Source organism: Haplochromis burtoni, unplaced genomic scaffold, assembly GCF_018398535.1.
Source record: "Haplochromis burtoni strain Fernald_Lab_line unplaced genomic scaffold, NCSU_Asbu1 Contig_256, whole genome shotgun sequence".
NCBI lineage: Eukaryota > Metazoa > Chordata > Actinopteri > Cichliformes > Cichlidae > Haplochromis > Haplochromis burtoni.
In genome coordinates, this window is record NW_024582617.1 from 219755 (window position 1) to 237216 (window position 17462).

Consider the following 17462-nt stretch of genomic DNA (forward strand, 5'->3'; position numbering starts at 1 on the left):
TATTAAGGTGATTAAAGGGGAAAGGTGGCGAGGGGTGGGGCCTCGACCTAATCCCGTTAAAGCATTTGACCCCTCTCTAGTGAGCTGATTAGCTCACTTTTCTGTCATCCTAAGCACCTTAGTTGACCTGGAGGCATGTTTGTTTGATATCAGACTGCACACACGGGGAGCAGTAGATTGGATGGAGTTTTTCAAGAGATTTAAGTTGGCGATTGATAAGGTGATCCGTTTATTTTCAATGCCGAGCTTTAGGATTAATTACATTTTTGATGGTAAAAAGCAAACAGCTTCAAAGGCTGCATGGTCAAAACTTTTGGCCTGTTCTTCTTCATCTTTGAATTCAGGTGTTTTCAGTCTGATTGCCGTGAGCGTGTAAGAGTATAGGTCGTTCTAAAGTACTGTACAGTAACAGGTTGCAACCACTGCAACAAGTCAATTTGAGAAATTTCCCTCTTAGAGATTTTATGAATTTCAAACCTCCCGTCATTAAAATCAGCACAAAAACTGTGCACCAGCAGCTTAATGGCATGGGTTTCTGCGGCTCAGAACTTTTATCAATATTTTAAATGGGCTGTTTGTCGACAGCTTGTCAACCTGACAAGCCAGTGTTACAAACATTACCACCAAGTCTGTTCAGCTTGCGTCTCCAAGGTGGCCTAAACGACCTTTTAGTTTTTGTTCAGGAATTATTTTCTACTGTGCGAATGAAACAAGACATCGAAGAAAACAAAACATTGCTTGGAGGGTGACCCAGACCTGTAACCTCTTACTTTCAAATCCACCATTTATCCTAATACGCTAATTGGCTTAACGTTAGACCGGAGCATTCGTAAGTCTGTGATGTCAGCATCTTGGGCTCCTGTCCCAGGAGATGACCGTAAGAATCCGAGGTGTTAATATATAAATAGCTTAAAAGTGTTTATTAAAAATGAAAGGTATGTGGAGAAGTCTGTCACAACTATACTTTAAAAAACAAAAGACACTAGTATTTACTTCCTTCTTCGAAATAATCTGGTCTGTATTTCTGACTTTTTAAGAGGACGGCCTTGACTATTTGATCCGAACTCTATGTGGAAACGACAACGACAACGACGTCTACAGTCCAGTTTTTGCTGTGGTATCTCACCAGTTTTAAAGTGGGTTTTAAAGTTTACATCAGCGTCCTTTGACCTGATGAATTGTTCATTACAAACTTTTATTGGCTGCAGAACCACAATTCAAACCATCAGTGACAACAACATGTATATGAGGAGGATTGGAGGCTAAAACTGGACTTTTTTAGGGTTGCAAAGACGTCTTACCTCTTATCCAAGATGCTTATTCAGCTCTAAAACATGATCAATAGTGCGTTAACAACACTCTGGACTGCCACCAAAGGGGGTTTATTACCTGGGACTCTGTGCCAGTTGTTTTTTGGACTGAAGATGCTCTTGAATGAAAAACAAAACATCTTCACAAACCTAAAGTTTTGCCTTCTTCTTTGCCTTTTTTTCTAAAGACTACCATGACCTGAGAGCCTACACAAACATAAATCACTGCTGGTCTCGTAGCGTCTCCCAGGAAAGATGTTAAACTGTAAGAAAGGGCTACTATCTCGTGTTTGGAAGTTGGCTGTGATACAGATTTGATCATTTCTGCTCCATTGTGTGATAAAAAAAAATAAATGTTAACCACCATTCAACCAAATTTCATGCTAATAAAAGGCTGGGAAGCAGTTCTTTGTTGAGTTTTGTGCTACAGAAAACGACTCTATGCAGAAAAGAGGAAATGGTATTTTCCTCTGTAGACGACACAAAAGAAAGTTGAGTTTCGCTGCGTTTGCAGTCTTGTTGTGAAGTCAGGAACTGCTGTTGTGCTGTTGGTATCCAGCTTTCCTACTTTTCGAGGCATCAGCCCACATTTATTGTTTATGAGTGGCTGTATCTGGATAGCTTTGGATACTGAGAATGACATGTAAACTTCAATATAGCCCTTGAATTAAAGTCTGAACTTCAGCTATTTGTTGAATTTTAAACTGTGGTGGTTTACAGGGACAAAAATACCAAAAAAGGCAACAAAAATTTCCAGATATTTATGGACTTTACTATGTAGCGAGAGTTGGCTCGGGGTTGCCCAAAGTTTGAAAATACTTCCACCACCAAAACCAGTGCTTAATTCAGAGAGAGATTTTCAACCACTGCTCCCAAGTCCTCCAAGATCCCAACTTCATATTGCTCGATGTGGATTGGTTGATAAGTGGACAGGGATGGGAGCGACAATGGAGTTCACCAGAAAAAGGTGCTCTTCTCCACGGCTGGCCAAGTAGCCCACACACCGTTTGTGCCACGTATTATTGACACTGCCACCATCTGGAGGTAGACGAGCAGGCCAAAGCTACTGCCAATGCGCCATCATCGCTGAGCCGTAACTTCTCCATAAAGCTGACGAATTATCAGGGTGTAGCTCAACTGTTTCCTTCGTATATAAACAAATCGGTATAAATGTCTGTGATTTATGTGAATGCATCTGCTTGAGCTGTTTCTTGGCGAATGCAAGCTTAGCAGAGTGGACTCCCACTGATTCATCATCGTGTCCTGTTCTGTTTATGTTCAGACCGAGGAGACGCAATCATGAATTCATTCCCTCTAACGTGCACAAACATGTGATTGGTAACAATGTTCCCATGTAGCTCTGCACAAGAAAGCAAGAATTTGTTGTTCTTATTGCTAAAATAACATAGAAGGAATTAATTAGAACATCTAAAAATGACATAAACATGTGAATCGTACTTAATAACACTGTGGGGGAAATTCTTGGTGTCGGGGTTGAAGCGGACAGAGCAGACCAAAGCCGAGGCTTATTTGTCTTTATCATCGGCTACATTCAATATTGTATCTTATCTTTTACAGTAGACAAAGAAAAAGCTGCTGTGGCAGACAGCTCAATCGACTCGTCTTCAAACAATAGGTTGTCGTTCGCACCGAAGACGAAATGGCTGATTTGAATGACAACGGAACACACCAAATGGGAAGTTTCCCACCGTTTCCAGCAGGTCCCGGGCGGGCAGTAGGGCAAATATTGATCAGACACCGTGTGTTGCTCTGGACTCACCACAGCAGATGTTTTTCTTTGGCAGGTTGTGCTGCTGTGTTTATTTTAAATTGCTCGTCATTCGCTCGAGGTCAAAGGCCTGAGGTTGTACAGAGTGTTGTGAAGGGGAGAGAGAGACGGTGTTTTTTTGTTTCTCAGGCCTCTGGGCCAAAGGGCACTGGGGCTAATAAGGAAGGAGCAGAGAGTCATGTGTCTGTGCACGCTCAGAGTTACTCCAGAGTTAAAGTTTAACCCCTGCCTTCAAATTCCTGTGCACTGAAACCAATGCTGTTAACACGCTGCCACACTAATAATTAGAGCAACGTTCACAGAGGGAAGCCTGAGCCGTCTGAAGCTGGGGTCAACCTCAGTCTGTGTACAAGATAAGCACGGCATGCAGGCAGCTGTGGAAACGTCCCCTGGTTTTAAGGTTTTCATGTTATTAAACACGACGTATTAAAAATGAACTCGGGCGGCAGTGACGTTCAGGCAGGGAAATATTTCGGTGTACTTTGAACGTCATCTGACGCTTTCTGACACGAGACTGTGTTCAGCCAAGAAGGTTATGGGAGAAATGTGAACCTTTGCTAAACACATGATTAGAGTTCAACTGGCTAATCCTGAATGTACATAACACTGGCATGCACATCTGTTTCACTGGGAAACAGTATATGATGCACCACATGTATGCAGGGGTCCTTTTTATTGGCCAAAATGTGCGCTTTCGTTTAATTTCTTGACGACTTAAACAGACCTGGTCAGCAGCTTGATGGTTGTCATGTGGCTTATTTTTAATGCATTTCACATTTTCAAAGACGGCGCTCGCGTAAATGTTCGCTCACTTGTGCTCCTTTGGACTTTTTACTATCACCGGTAACATTAGCCATGTTAGCACACGAGCCTTTGATACGTACACGAATCATTTCACACAGATGTTAAAAAAATAAAACATATTTTATGTCAGTACAAGCGCCGTCTCTCTTCCACAGCATGTCTTCATCCTGTCTTCCTTCTCTCACCCCAACCAATCACAGCAGATGGCCCCGCCCCTCCCTGAGCCTGGTTCTGCTGGAGGTTTCTTCCTGTTAAAAGGGAGTTTTTCCTTCCCACTGTCGCCAAAGTGCTGCTCACAGGGGGTCATATGACTGTTGGGTTTTCTCTGTATGTATTATTGCAGGGTCTACCTTACAATATAAAGCGCCTTGAGGCGACTGTTGTTGTGATTTGGCGCTGTATTAATAAAACTGATTTGAACTGAAAAGCATAAATATTATTACAGATAGATACTTTGTTGATCCCACAAGTTAACAGTGTGCAAAATAAACGACATAGCTGACAGGGCACAGGTGAGGGCCTAATTCTGTCAGATGGTACAAAACTATAAATGTGCAACAAGGATTAAGAAATAAGAATGAGGTTTAGGAGAACAGAGTAAGACTGATAATATGAAAGAGAGCGGGGAAAATATGTACACTGTACATCTAAGAAACAGCTGCAAGGAGGTGTAATACAGAAATATTTGTGCGATTGTTCCAAATCTGAACAGTTTGGATCCATCGTCGGTGCACGCTCGTGTGCCGTGTAATGTGGTGTTCAGGTGAGCGTACTAAAAGTGGGTCCCGGATCGCTCTGGGCTCCAGAGAGCGTTGAGAATGCGCCACAGCCGACTTCACGCTGAGAGCAGCTGCATTCCTGACCTGCAGGTCAAAGAGCAAAGAACAAACACACGCACACATCCACTAACCTCTGGTTAAGTAAGGCACATGTACGGTACTTATGCACAAGGGTATGTGCGCGCGCTGCCTCCGACTTTCAAAGACTCGGCCGTGCTTGTCGAACTGCTGCAGCACCCAAACAGATGCAGCTGCAGGGCACGGGGAGCTATGCTAAACTCACAGTCTGAGCACAGCACGAGAGAAAGGTCAACGACGTGACCTCCTCTTTATAAATGTTGCACCACAGTTTAATGTAAAGCATGTGATTTTTGTCAGTGGCAAATATTTTTCTGCTTTAATTAGTGAATATATATATTTTATATGCTTTCAGGACAGAATAATGTTTTCATCCAAAGCGCTCAGGTGTTTATAAGCAAAAGTGCAAGATTTGGGCTCTTTTGGTCACACGAGCTCTGAGCTGCCCAAACGAGTCGACTTTATCTTTAGTCTTTATTTGATAAAGGCTTAATTTACAAGATCTAACTGATCTAATGATCTGCTTTTTTCTCACGTTGGCTTTGTTCATGTCACTTATCACATTTTATATAATATTAAGCACAAACACTTCTTAGAAAAGTGTTCACTGTGTATGACAAACAGATTTAATATATTTAGGAGCTGAGCTTTAAGCATGCTCCTCAATCAGCTCCATATAATGGAGGTCTGACCTCTGCTAACACACAAACACGCTCAGGCTTACAGGAAAGCACTAATTCAACTTCCAGCAGCTTAAACCCTGATAACCTCTTAACCAGACAAAAGGCTGATCCGTGCGCTGGATGTAGGTTAAAGTTACCAAATGCTCACATGTACAAAGCTGGAAAACAAATAAATCTTTGCTGCCAATTTTTTTTGCATCAGCTTTTAACTCTTTTGACTTCGGTAAATCTTCAGAGACAACGTGTTCTTTCAGAGACCACAGGGACAGCGTGTTTTGTCATTCAGGGGGAATTCCTGTAAAACCATGTGATGAGCAAACGCTTTTTGGTACATAGAGGTTCTTTAAGCCGTGCCTGCTTGGAAGCAACAGTGAATACCTCACTCCTTTTTCTCTCTCTCGCTCTCCATTTGGAGGCTGTTATTGGAAACTGTGGTTGGAGGCTCCGATTGTTTATTCTGTCCTCCCCTTTTCACGGAGACCCTCACATGACAATACTGCCGGTGTGGCAGGGAAAGCAGGCCAGGAATTCCACAGGAGTCCTGCCCACCGCCAAGACGATGGATGGATGAGTCAGGCGGCAAATTAGATTTAGAGCTGTAAGACAGAAGCCTTATGTACACGTTGCCGTGCTTTTAGCTGCCAAATTAAAGCACCAATCATCCAGCATTATCTAAAATGACCGCGCTCTTGTTATCTACGAAAACATTTTTGTGGTTGGGTTTGCGCAATGTCAAGGAAAAAGTGAACATTAGAAGTTTGCGCACTTGTTTTAATACGGGAAAGTCCACTTTAAGAATGACTAAAAGTGTCACGTAACCTTGATTAACATCTTACCAAAACTGTAAACTTCCACTGCTCCGACTGCACGCTTGACTCAGGATGTACCCCGGTTTCTGGTGTCAGAGTCTTGTGACATACGGCCAACATTCGCAATGCAGGAAGCAGTTATGATTTCCATGAAAACAATGTTTGGAAAACTGACTAGTCATATATAAACAAAACTTCTTGGAGGACGAGTTAGAGATAAGCTGTAGTGCATCCTGCTGCTTTCAAGTGTAAGGAAATAAGCATCGGGGTTATCGTAGTTAGGACATTGATTTTTATTTATTTATTTTGCTCTTCAAACCTGTCAGGTTTGAAGAGCCTTATCACCAAGTAAAGGAAAGTGTAGTTGTGAATATTTCTGCAGGGTTTCATTCAGTGCACGTGCAATGAGGTGCGGTCCAACAGAAAGTCACCTGAATCATTAAAAAATGTTTTAATGAGCTTTTTTACTGCAGTGAAACTAAACTGATGGCCTTAACTGTGCTGACCAGTTGTGCCAGTAACCTGCGCTGTGGTTAAGAATGAGGTAAAAGTGCGCTGTATTTGCTCATCTGCCTCCACACGCATGTGACTGTGAGTGACGTCCTAGTCTTAATCCACAGGGTTTAATACGATGTTGACCCACCTTTTGCAGCTATAGCAGCTTCAGCTCTCGTGGGAATGCTTTCCACGAGTTTATGGGAAGTTTTGGCCGTTCTTCCAGATGTTCTGTTCAGGTCCAGGTGTTCTGTTGGGTTAAGATTAGGACTCTGTGCAGGCCAGTCAAGTTCTTCCACACCAAAAAACTCGCTCATCCATGTCTTTGCGGACCTGGCTTGGTGCCCTGGTGCACAGTCATGTTGGAACAGGACCGTCCCCAAGCTGATCCACAAAGTTGGGAACATCAAATTGTTCAAAATATCATGGTAGGCTGAAGCTGAAGGGTTCCTTTCACTGGAACTAAGGAGCCGAGCCCGACCCCACACCACTAAACTTTATAGTTGGCACAATGCAGTCAGACGCTTACCGTTCCCCTGGCAACCGCCAAACTTGTCCATCGGATTGTCAGTTGGGGAATCGTGATTTGTTACGTCAGAGAACACGTGTGTACTGCTCTAGAGTCCAGCGTGCTTTTCATCGCGATTGGTGACGTAAGGCTCGGAAGCTGCTGCTCGGCCACGTAAACCCATCACACGAAGCTCTCTGAACACGCTTCTCGAGCTGATCTGAAGGCCACATGAAGCTCGGAGGCCTGTAGCGACTGACTCTGCAGGAAGTTGGCGACCTCGGCACACCGCCTGCCTCAGCATGCGCTCTACCCGCTCTGTGACTTTACATCCTAGCGCTTTGTGGCTGAGTTGCTGTCATTCCCAGTTGTTTCTGCTTTGTTATGATACCGCTAACAGCTGACTGTGGAATATTTAGTAGTGAGGAAATTGGTGGCATCCTATCACTGAGCTCCTGAGAGCGACCCGTTCTTTCTCAAATGTTTGTAGAAGCAGTCTGCATGCCCAGGTGAATGATTTCATACACCTGTGGTCATGGAAGTGACTGGAACACCTGATTCCAGTGATTTGGATGGGCGACTGAATACTTTTGGCAATACAGCGGCAGCAGTGTGGCGACTAGAGACCAGTTATTTCAGAGAGGAAGAGTTTAAATTAAAATGACCGAAGCAAAAATGAATGAAGGCAGAGATTATTTATGTTCATGACCAGACTGGAGTGTGTACAGGAGACCAACTCGCATCTGGAGATGGGCGACCAGCAAATCCCTTTAGGTCAAATAACATTAAGATTAAGGTTAGACAACTAAAACACGTGTTTACTGTTGACTGCATGGCCCCACTTCCTTATTTCCCACATCACTTCCTGTCCCTGCACTGATCATCTTCCTGACCACCACGTCTGCATAAAATCACATCATCTTCCTCCTCTTGCTCATCCAAATAAACGAAATCCTCTGTCTCGATGTGGAAAAGAAAGGTCGCGGCACCGATTGTCGGCCGTGCCTCGCGCAGGCCTGCGAGTGTGCGCAGCAGGTGTGAAAAGGAGCCGGCGGCGTATCATATAACCTTTTGACAAGTTGCTCAACAACAACAGGCGCTCCCTGTTATTATTGGGTCAACAAAGTCGGAGGAAGTCTTTGGGATTAGAGCGGAGTGGAGCGCACGAGTGTGAATGCCGTGTGCTCGTTGAGCCCCCCCCTCATCTTCGTTCTCTTTCAGCATAGAGGTTAACTCCCCCCACCGCCGCCGCCCCTACCACCCCTTTGCTCCCAGGCGGGCCCGGGGTCAGGGCAGAAACTGGCAGCCAGTCAGGCATTCTTTCTGTGTACATGTGTGTGTTTGTGTGTGGCTGCAGCCCACTCTGTGCTCTTTGACTCCGCTGCCCTTATAAGGCGAGCAGCGCCATGGCAACAGCAGGGCTTGAATAGCAGTGTCAAATCCCTCAGCACACAGACACACGCTCACTCTCCCTAAAGGAGGGAGCGAGGCAGAGACACAGAGCGGGGATTCAGAGAGAGAGAGACGAGGCCATCTCCGGGCTGCTCTCCACTGCAGCAGCAGCAGCGCCGGGCTTTCGCTGAAAGGTCTGTGACCGTGTTTTTTCCTGCGCTTGTTGTTTGCCTAATTTATTCCTGCTGGGGCCGGCAGAAAGAAGGACAGGCAGAATAGCAAAGAGTGCAACAGTACACCGTGACTCGCCGACAGGGAATGCAGAGAGAAGTTCTGGCCTCTGGTTGTTACTGCTGGATGGACAAGTACTGACAAAACAAGAGGAGGAAGAGAGAGGCAGCACTTTGTAAAGCTCTGAGAGGAGAGGCAGCTGCGGCTGAAGAGATTTCTCAACTCTGCTTTTGTTTCAGCTTGTTGTTGCTTTTTTTTTCCTTCTGTGACATCTGATCCCCCGCTGACTTTAAAACAGTTGAAAGGGATCACGAGAGAAACTCAACTTCAGCCCGGACGACAGAAACAGGAGGTGAACTTTGCTGCTCTGAGAGTCAAAGGCGTCTAATTCTTTACTTATTTTCACATCAAGCCTGGACTCGAGTGCAGAAAATATACTTTTAGATTAATAGGCAGTCAATTCGTCAGAGTTTCCCAAACTCCTCGGCTTATTTTTCGGGGCAAATCTTTTCCTCCTCTCCATCACTATCAGCCTCGACACGTCAAGAGTGAGTCTAGGCTAGAACTGGCTCTGATGAACAGATAAAAACCTCAGCACGACAGGAACTGGTTGGACGAGTTTATAAGTCAGAGCAGAGGGCAGGGCAGTTTAACCCTGCATGAAGGAGGGCTGTGTACGACTCGCCTCCCGCCTGCTCGTCCTTCCCAGAGAAAGTCGTGCGCTGAACAGAGAGGGGCAGCTGTTTGCCCCCCCACACCCACACACAGACACATACTATGCTTAGGGATAGGTGAGAGTTTTTCTTTCAAAGGGCGAAGACGGAGAAAGAAAGTGAGAGGGAGGGAGTCAAAGTGTAATTTATTGTTTCCTGTGAAAAGAGCGAAGCTGCACCCTTTTCGACTGCCTGAACTCTGAACCGCACACCGTGTTTGTGTGTGCGTGTCTGAAGTTTTGTCGGACCTCGGGAAGCCAGCGTGATCAGAGGTCAGGGCGGAAAACAGGACAGAGAGAGCCGGGGATTAAAGAAGAGAGGGACGACAGAACGTGGAAAGACCCACAGGTCAGCTCGACCGGACGGCAAAGACGAGAAAGGTCAAGAGGCGGAATTTCCCCCCGTGACTTTGACTCTCCTCGGATCGCTGCCGTTGGAGGCGGACTCGGCTCTTTAGACTCTGAGAGCCTGTTGGAAGGCAGTGGGACGGGAGGTCTGTGTGTATGATCCACTCACGGGGCTGCACGTCTCAGAGAATATGGCCATGGTGAGCGGAGGATGGGGTAATCCCAACGGGGGCGCTAACGGACTCGGGGAAAAGGCTTACCTGAGGAGGGGGGAGGACGAGGAGGGGTCGCCCCGGGCCGGGAGCAGCGACGTGGACGTCGGCGACGACGACAAGGCCTGCGTGGTGGACTGTGTGGTGTGCGGGGACAAGTCCAGCGGGAAGCACTACGGCGTGTTCACCTGCGAGGGCTGCAAGAGCTTCTTCAAGAGGAGCATCAGGAGAAACCTCAGCTACTCCTGCAGGTAGGGACACAACACGCATTGCTTTGCACGTGGAGGATATTTTTAACCAGTTAAAAACAAACCCGAGTGTTTGTTAGAATCTGTGACTCCTCCTGTAGGCAGGTGTACGGGCACAGCTGCAGCAATATATGCCCTTATATCTCTAAAGACACCGTGCACACTCTGTAATCTGATTACATTAGTGTATGACTTTCTTATAAGCAGATTAGTCCATTTCTCACTCCTGAAGTTTGCGATCCAGCCTCACAAACAGCCAAAAAAAGAGAAAAAAAACCAGAAATGAAAGCACTGAAGGTCAGTCATGTGAGGATGGATTGCTTCAGAAGGTCAGCATTCCCATTATTCTTCACCGCAGGAACATTATGTTGCAACTCAGTTCTGTTACTGAGACCTCTCTCAGCCGCCCAGTAAACTTATTTCTCCTGCAGTGAGACCTCTGAGTGCAACACGTCCTTTTTTTCCTTTGTGTTGTTGGTTTGTCACATCTGGGGCTGAAAGAGCTCCCTGTGAAATGTTTGCAGACCTCAACCTGCTGCAAGAGGCAACGCAAGGGCGTGTAGAGCTGCTGATTTACAAAGGTCACGAGCCTCGATAGCTTTCAGCCACTCCAGCTCACTTATCATGACTCTGGGGGGGAGGGAGGGTGTCCGTGGGGACAGAGGGAGAGAAAGGAGGGAGATTTCAATCCCATACAGGAAGTTTGTTTGTTAAGTTCAGTTCCGGCTTTCATCTTTAAATGTTTGTGTTGCACTTCGTTTGTGCAGATCAAACCGAGAGTGCCAGATCGACCAGCACCACAGGAACCAGTGTCAGTACTGCCGTCTGAAGAAGTGCTTCCGGGTCGGGATGCGCAAAGAAGGTATCGAAAGTTCAAACCTACTCCTGCTAAAGGTCATTAATAATAATAAACGGGTGGAGTTGCTGCCGTGGTGGAAGATCCCACTGAAAGGTGCACCCATCACCATGTTTGCATCCACAGTCTGATTACGACAAAAACCGAAACACTCCTGCGCCGCAGCGAGGGGAGCCACGTAATAATTACCCCTTATTCAGAAACGCTCACGTCGGCTCCTTATCTGCTGAAATTTCACAAATATTTACAGACGAGCCGGTCGTATCGGCTCGAAAGGTCACGAATGCCGTGTTTACAACTTGTTGCTCTGTTGCCTTCAGCAACAAGGAATTCAGGTTTCAGGATAAGCAGCGAGTGGAAAACGTTTGAAAGCATTAGCAGGTGAACAACTGGCTTTGCCACTTGCAAACTACCGCTGCATTATTATTACCGATGCATTAATATGTAAGCTGCTTTTAGTGTTGTAGATAGCTGAGGTGGAGGCACGCGGGCGCCTTTGTTGGGCTTGATGATGACAAAGCTACATTTAAACTGGGAACTCTGATTCGCACCGAGAGAGGATGCTGGTTGCTGCTGCTTAACAGCTCTGAAGCACCTACTGGGACATTGTCCAGGTATCCAGTTATCTGTCAGCTGAAGCCTGTTTTCACTCAGATGCAGCAGCTGAGCTTCAAGAAACAGCAGAAAGCAACAATGCTTAAATGTCACACGAGGAAAACCACCGACTGACAGCCCGACTCTGCTTCATGTGCTGAAAACGGTTCATTACCTTTGTCTTGGGTGGGTGCGAGCATTTCAGCGTTTCCACCCTCAACTCGCTGCCGTCGAGTTGACTTGACAGAAACCTCAGCTGTAATTGTGCTCGGCTGTAACCTTACCCCACTTGTATTTCGGTCTGTGTCAGTGGACACCAGACGCTGTGCCATACATAGTGCGCACGGTGCAGCGTGCCAGGGGTTACATTTGGCCTGCGGTTATTAGTGAACCATGCCGAGCGTGGCCGTGACGCAGGCTGCGCTGTTTCCACATTACCTGGAAATGTGCGTCTCACCTCTGACCCAGTGAGGGAAGCGGCCGTTCAGGTTGCCTTTAGCGAGACTTTGACACCAGCGCTACGTTTGATTCGGTGTAATTTAAAACGGAAATCTGGTGCACGCGGAGCGGAGGATTTCAGATGTATAAAAGCTACAAAAGCATCTCACTACTGATTTACTTGTTACGGAGCGGCGGCGACGCACAGACACCGGCTCTTTCATCCTGTGCCGGTGCGAATCTGTATTTAGCAGTTATGTGCTGACAAACGGGCGATCGCTGCAGTCACACACACTGTGTGTGGGAGCGTTTATTAAGAAGTCACGACGGGTCCAAAGTAAACACCAACGGTGCTCGGTGCGGCCGCGGTGAGGATGAATCTAATCTGCTGCTTACAGATCGACAGCATAACTAACTTTTTATCTAATGATGTCGTTTTCTGTTTGTTTTTAAACACCTGCAAAGAAACTGAGCTGTTGTAACAGGTTCACTCTGTTTTCATTTGCAACTTAATAAACCAAACAAGTGCAGAGGTCACTTACTGAGAAGCAGCACAGCAAACGATGGCCTTTGTCTGACACTGTCAATAAAAACACAAACAGCCCTGATGGATAACTCGTAAAGAGCTAATCTCCCTGCACCTGAGAAGTCAATGTTTCACGTATAGGTAAGAGGTGACCTCCAGGTGAGCAAATATATACCCAGCAAACATTTAATCCTGAGCTGGGAGAGCGTAACGTCCATGTGACTGAGACTAAGGACCAAAAGGTGATCATTGTTGTAATGGTCCTTTTTTTAAAGCAGTGTAGTTGTATCGCACCTTTCTACTCACCTGAGCATTTAAAGCCCTTTCTGCTGCTAGTCTGTGTTATCCAGTCTCAGAAGTCTCATCTGCACCGAGGACGTCAAACTCATTTTACATCGTCGGCCACATACAGCCGCCTTTAAACTTCTTTAAGCCGTTTAAGATTAAACTATACATTCAGTCCCTGAGATATTTTAGAAGTGCAACATTAGTTTTTCTACATAATAAAGAGAAGCTGCTGTGCGAAATGAAAGAAATGTGTCAGCGCGACTCTTTGAAGGACTTCTGGTAGCTCGTTGCTCAAACTGCAAAACAATAAAACTGAAACTTTTTGCTCGTTCACAGAAAATGTGCTTTTTCTCTCACCGTGGATCTGCTTTAAACAGATTCTGTAGGAGATAAAGTAGAAAGAAACTCTGGTGTCGTATGCATGACTGTGGGGACGTTGCTGCCCTGCTTCACCTTCCTAAATCTGTCCAGTGGGCCAAATTTGGAGCCTTTGCTGGGCCGATTCTGGGCCCCGGGCCTTATCTTTGATTCTCCCGAGCTATAGCTAAGGGCTTCCTAACATTTGCACACACTCCAGTGGATGAATCAGGTGCAACAGCGGGTTGAGTATCATGGCAAACAATATTTTGGCATGCAGACAGGAGGAGACTTGAATAACCCGCTGCACCACCTGACCCACGGGAGTTTCAGATTTCACTAGAACAGATTTTTGGACCGAGCTAATTATGTTAGTTGTGTTCTACTCGTGGACACTGTCGAGCCAAAACACCTGATTTAATAAAAGTATACTCCGTAAACTCTCGACCCCTCGAAGCTCTTCTGTGAACTGGTTTGTGTCATGTTTCAGCTGCTAGAACTTCAGGGTGGGGTTTTTCTCAGAAGCTGGTGTTCTGCGCCTGCCCTCGGAAACATCTGCAAACTCTTCAAACCGTCATCAAAGCACATTTTTATTGACCTGTACCGAGGCGCCTTTATGGGCAAGAACATAAAGGTTGCATACATGCAGCGTGTCATTCATTTACTCGCTCTCTGGACTGAAGCGAGTGGTTTTCAGCGGTTTTCTCTCTCTGCAGCCGTCCAGCGGGGTCGCATCCCTCCATCGCACTCAGGTATCAGTCCCAACTCCCTGGCGGGCGGGATCGCGGGTGTGGGTCCAGGTCACATTGGGGCGGACTACTTCAACGGCCAGCCGGTGTCCGAGCTCATCTCCCAGCTCCTCCGGGCCGAGCCGTATCCCCCGAGCCGCTACGGGGTGCCGTACGGCCAGGCACAGATGCAGGCATCTGCGAGCGGCGCCTCCGTCATGGGCATCGACAGCATCTGCGAGCTGGCAGCCCGTCTCCTCTTCAGCACCATCGAGTGGGCCAGAAACATCCCATACTTCCCGGAGCTCCCGGTTTCAGAGCAGGTCAGGTCTAAAGCGCGGTGACTTGCAGTCGCCAAACTGAACAACAGACACTCGTGGCTCAAAGTGACCCTTTCGCTCCACAGGTGGCGCTGCTGAGACTGAGCTGGAGCGAGCTGTTCATCCTTAACGCGGCTCAGTCGGCTCTCCCGTTGCACATGGCTCCTCTGCTGGCGGCAGCCGGCTTTCACTCGTCTCCCATGTCCGCCGAGCGCGTCGTGTCCTTCATGGATCAGGTCAGGGTTTTCCAGGACCAGGTGGAAAAGCTGAACAGGCTTCAGGTGGACTCGGCCGAGTACAGCTGCCTCAAAGCCATCGCGCTGTTTTCTCCTGGTAAGTCTGATCTTCTTCTTTCGAGGTTATGTGACTGACTCACTGCGGCGCGATCTCTTTACTGTAAACTGAGCCCACGGGTTGGTCAGAGAACCAAAACAAAGCTGTCGGAGGCATCACACACGTTTCTCAGAAATAAAATCACCGCCGTCTCAGGGAGGCGCTTTGATTTGGCCTCTTTGACCTCTGACATCTTCAAGTAGCCCAAACCACAGACGTCCTGTTACTCAGTAGTAAAGTGCAAGAATTATAAATAAACACAAACAAATGTCAAACGGGCCAAAATAAAGTTCAGATCTCTGAGTTTAAAACAGGGGTGCCAAACATAAGGTCCAGGGACCACGATCTGCCCACCAAAAGATTCCAGTCTGGCCCAGTCGGAAGCTTTGGAAAATGTAAACAAGTAACACAGAAGTGAATGTTATCATTTTTCACAATCTGCAGCAGAAATGTCTATTTTTAAAGTTGGTGCACACACTTTCAGACAAAAAGCAAGCAAAACCTTTTGCACTGGTCATCAGGTGATGACACAACCTCTGTTTTTCTGCCTTTAGACGCTTGTGGTCTGACAGACCCGGCTCACGTGGAGTCCCTGCAGGAAAAGGCTCAGGTCGCCCTGACGGAGTACGAGAGGTTGCAGTACCCCAACCAGCCTCAGCGCTTCGGCCGCCTGCTGCTGCGCCTCCCTGCGCTGCGCGCCGTGCCGGCTAACCTCATCTCCCAGCTCTTCTTCATGCGGCTGGTGGGCAAGACGCCGATCGAGACGCTGATCCGAGACATGCAGCTATCAGGGAGCTCCATCAGCTGGCCCTACGCACCGGGACAGTAAAGCCAGCCAGAGTGAGATCACACTGAGATGACTCAGAGCTGCGGAGGTCACTTTTTCCTCTCGTTAGCTCTGCAAAGTTTGCCCGATATGACACCAAAGCTGCTTTCAGGGAAAGAAAGTTTGATCGTCTCTAAGGTTTGCAGCAGACCTCTCTCGCCCTCATTCCGGATGAACTCGGCTTTCGGTAAAACTCCTTACCGCGAGGCCACGTGCCGGCACTACCTCCTCCCCCATCGCCCCCAGTGTGACTTGAAACCAGAGTGCGCTCTGAACGAAGCCATAGCAGCGCCACTTGCTGTACGCTGCCGTGGCCGGGACGCGGCGTGCAGGTCGCACGCAAGCTGTGTGACGCTTTGTGCTGAAGTAAGAGACTTTGCTGCCAGACGAAGCATTTGTGAAGACGGCGACGCGTCGCCTCATGCAGCGCTTCAACACAGAGGAGGCTGCAGATGTATATACGACACCTGTTTTGTACGCCGTGTTCAACACAGATCAAAGTAAATCACTCAGGACTGTATGAGAAACATGAAGCTGTGCCAGCTTCAGCTCGCTCTGTGCACCGGTACCAAATCCAGCAGACAGCACAAAAAGCTTTTTTAGCCCCTTCACGAGGTGCTGGAAGGTTACAACGATCTTCTATCTTCTATTCTGAGCTTAAAGCCGGCAGCTGAAGCCTCAAACGGCCACGAGAGCGGCGCCGACCTCCTCGACCATTTATCAGCAGAAAATGTTGAACTGTTTCTTTTTAGTACGTTACACAACGCTGCAGAAGCTGCCGTTAGAAATCAAGCGAATGTACTTAAACACAGCCGGGCTCCTCGGGACGGTCGCATCCCAGTCGGACATTATTACCTCATGTTTTATACGTCGCTGACAGATGGAGATTGTATAGAGAACTATGTGTGTTAAAGATATTTACAAAGGGATCAAGGCACTGCTATCACTGTAAGCAAACAGCAAGACCCAGCGGGCAGGTCTTAGCCAGAAATAGAGATTAAAATGTTAAATGTCACGTGAGAGGACTTTAATCGTTTGAGATCATTTAGTGGAAGCTACACTGAATCAGGTGACGCCCGCTTTGCTGATTATTCTGTGTCCTGTGCTTTTGTGAGGCTAGATGTGGTTTGAGTTGTTATTTTGTGTCAGCGGCCTCTTCGAGATGATTGTGAGCGCCACTCTGACGTGAGAGGAACTTTGTTATTGGTGTGTTAGCGCGACGACCTGCAGCTCATTGCGATGAATTGTGATGTTTGTTTTGCCAAACTGACTGAAGTAAGACGACGAGCAGGTGATCATTTCTGTTCTTTTTACATTTCCAGTTATGTCGTTTAAAAGAAGGCGAGCGAGGCCACGAGCCCTCGCGCTGTCAGACGACTTCACCGCTTTGATGTAAACTCCAGTGATTTGATTGTGTAGCTTTACGTTTAAAAGAATCATCTTTGTGTGACTGCGGCAAAACTGAAACATGCAAAAGACGCCCGCGCGTTATTTTTGCATTGGAAATAAACGTATACGTTATTTTGAGTGGTGCATTTTCTTTCAGACGTGACGAATAACTTCATGTGTAACATGTTTGAAGAGACCACCGGGAACTACTGTATCAGGCACGTTTACATGCAGGGGTGGAGGAGGTGGGGTTTCTCTCAGAAAACATGAGAATTTCTCAAAATTTGGCACAAACGTGGACTAAGTGATGAGATCGTCTCTGGTTTGTGCACTAATTAGGACCACATTTCACACCAACGTGTAGAAAGGTGAAACAATACAGTCAAAAAGGTCAAAAGTCGATTCTGGT

The 17462-nt window shown here is 47.0% G+C and overlaps 1 protein-coding gene across 1 annotated transcript; it reads left to right on the top strand.

Annotated features, from left to right (window-relative positions):
* Positions 1 to 8573: 8573 nt before the first annotated feature.
* nr2f6b (nuclear receptor subfamily 2, group F, member 6b) lies at positions 8574 to 17191 on the top strand. Its single transcript, XM_005938553.3, has 5 exons — positions 8574 to 10401; positions 11166 to 11260; positions 14174 to 14508; positions 14592 to 14838; positions 15393 to 17191. The coding sequence occupies exons 1-5, from the start codon at positions 10130 to 10132 to the stop codon at positions 15665 to 15667; spliced, it is 1224 nt and encodes a 407-aa protein (XP_005938615.1). The 5' UTR covers positions 8574 to 10129; the 3' UTR covers positions 15668 to 17191.
* The last annotated feature ends 271 nt before the right edge of the window (positions 17192 to 17462 follow it).

Excerpts from the sequence above, each read along its gene's own strand:
- nr2f6b (XM_005938553.3), top strand. The coding sequence starts at position 10,130 with ATGGCCATGGTGAGCGGAGGATGGGGTAATCCCAACGGGGGCGCTAAC. Across the intron at positions 11,261-14,173 it reads GGTCGGGATGCGCAAAGAAG|CCGTCCAGCGGGGTCGCATC; the intron begins GTATCGAAAGTT and ends CTCTCTCTGCAG. Across the intron at positions 14,509-14,591 it reads AGCTCCCGGTTTCAGAGCAG|GTGGCGCTGCTGAGACTGAG; the intron begins GTCAGGTCTAAA and ends TTCGCTCCACAG.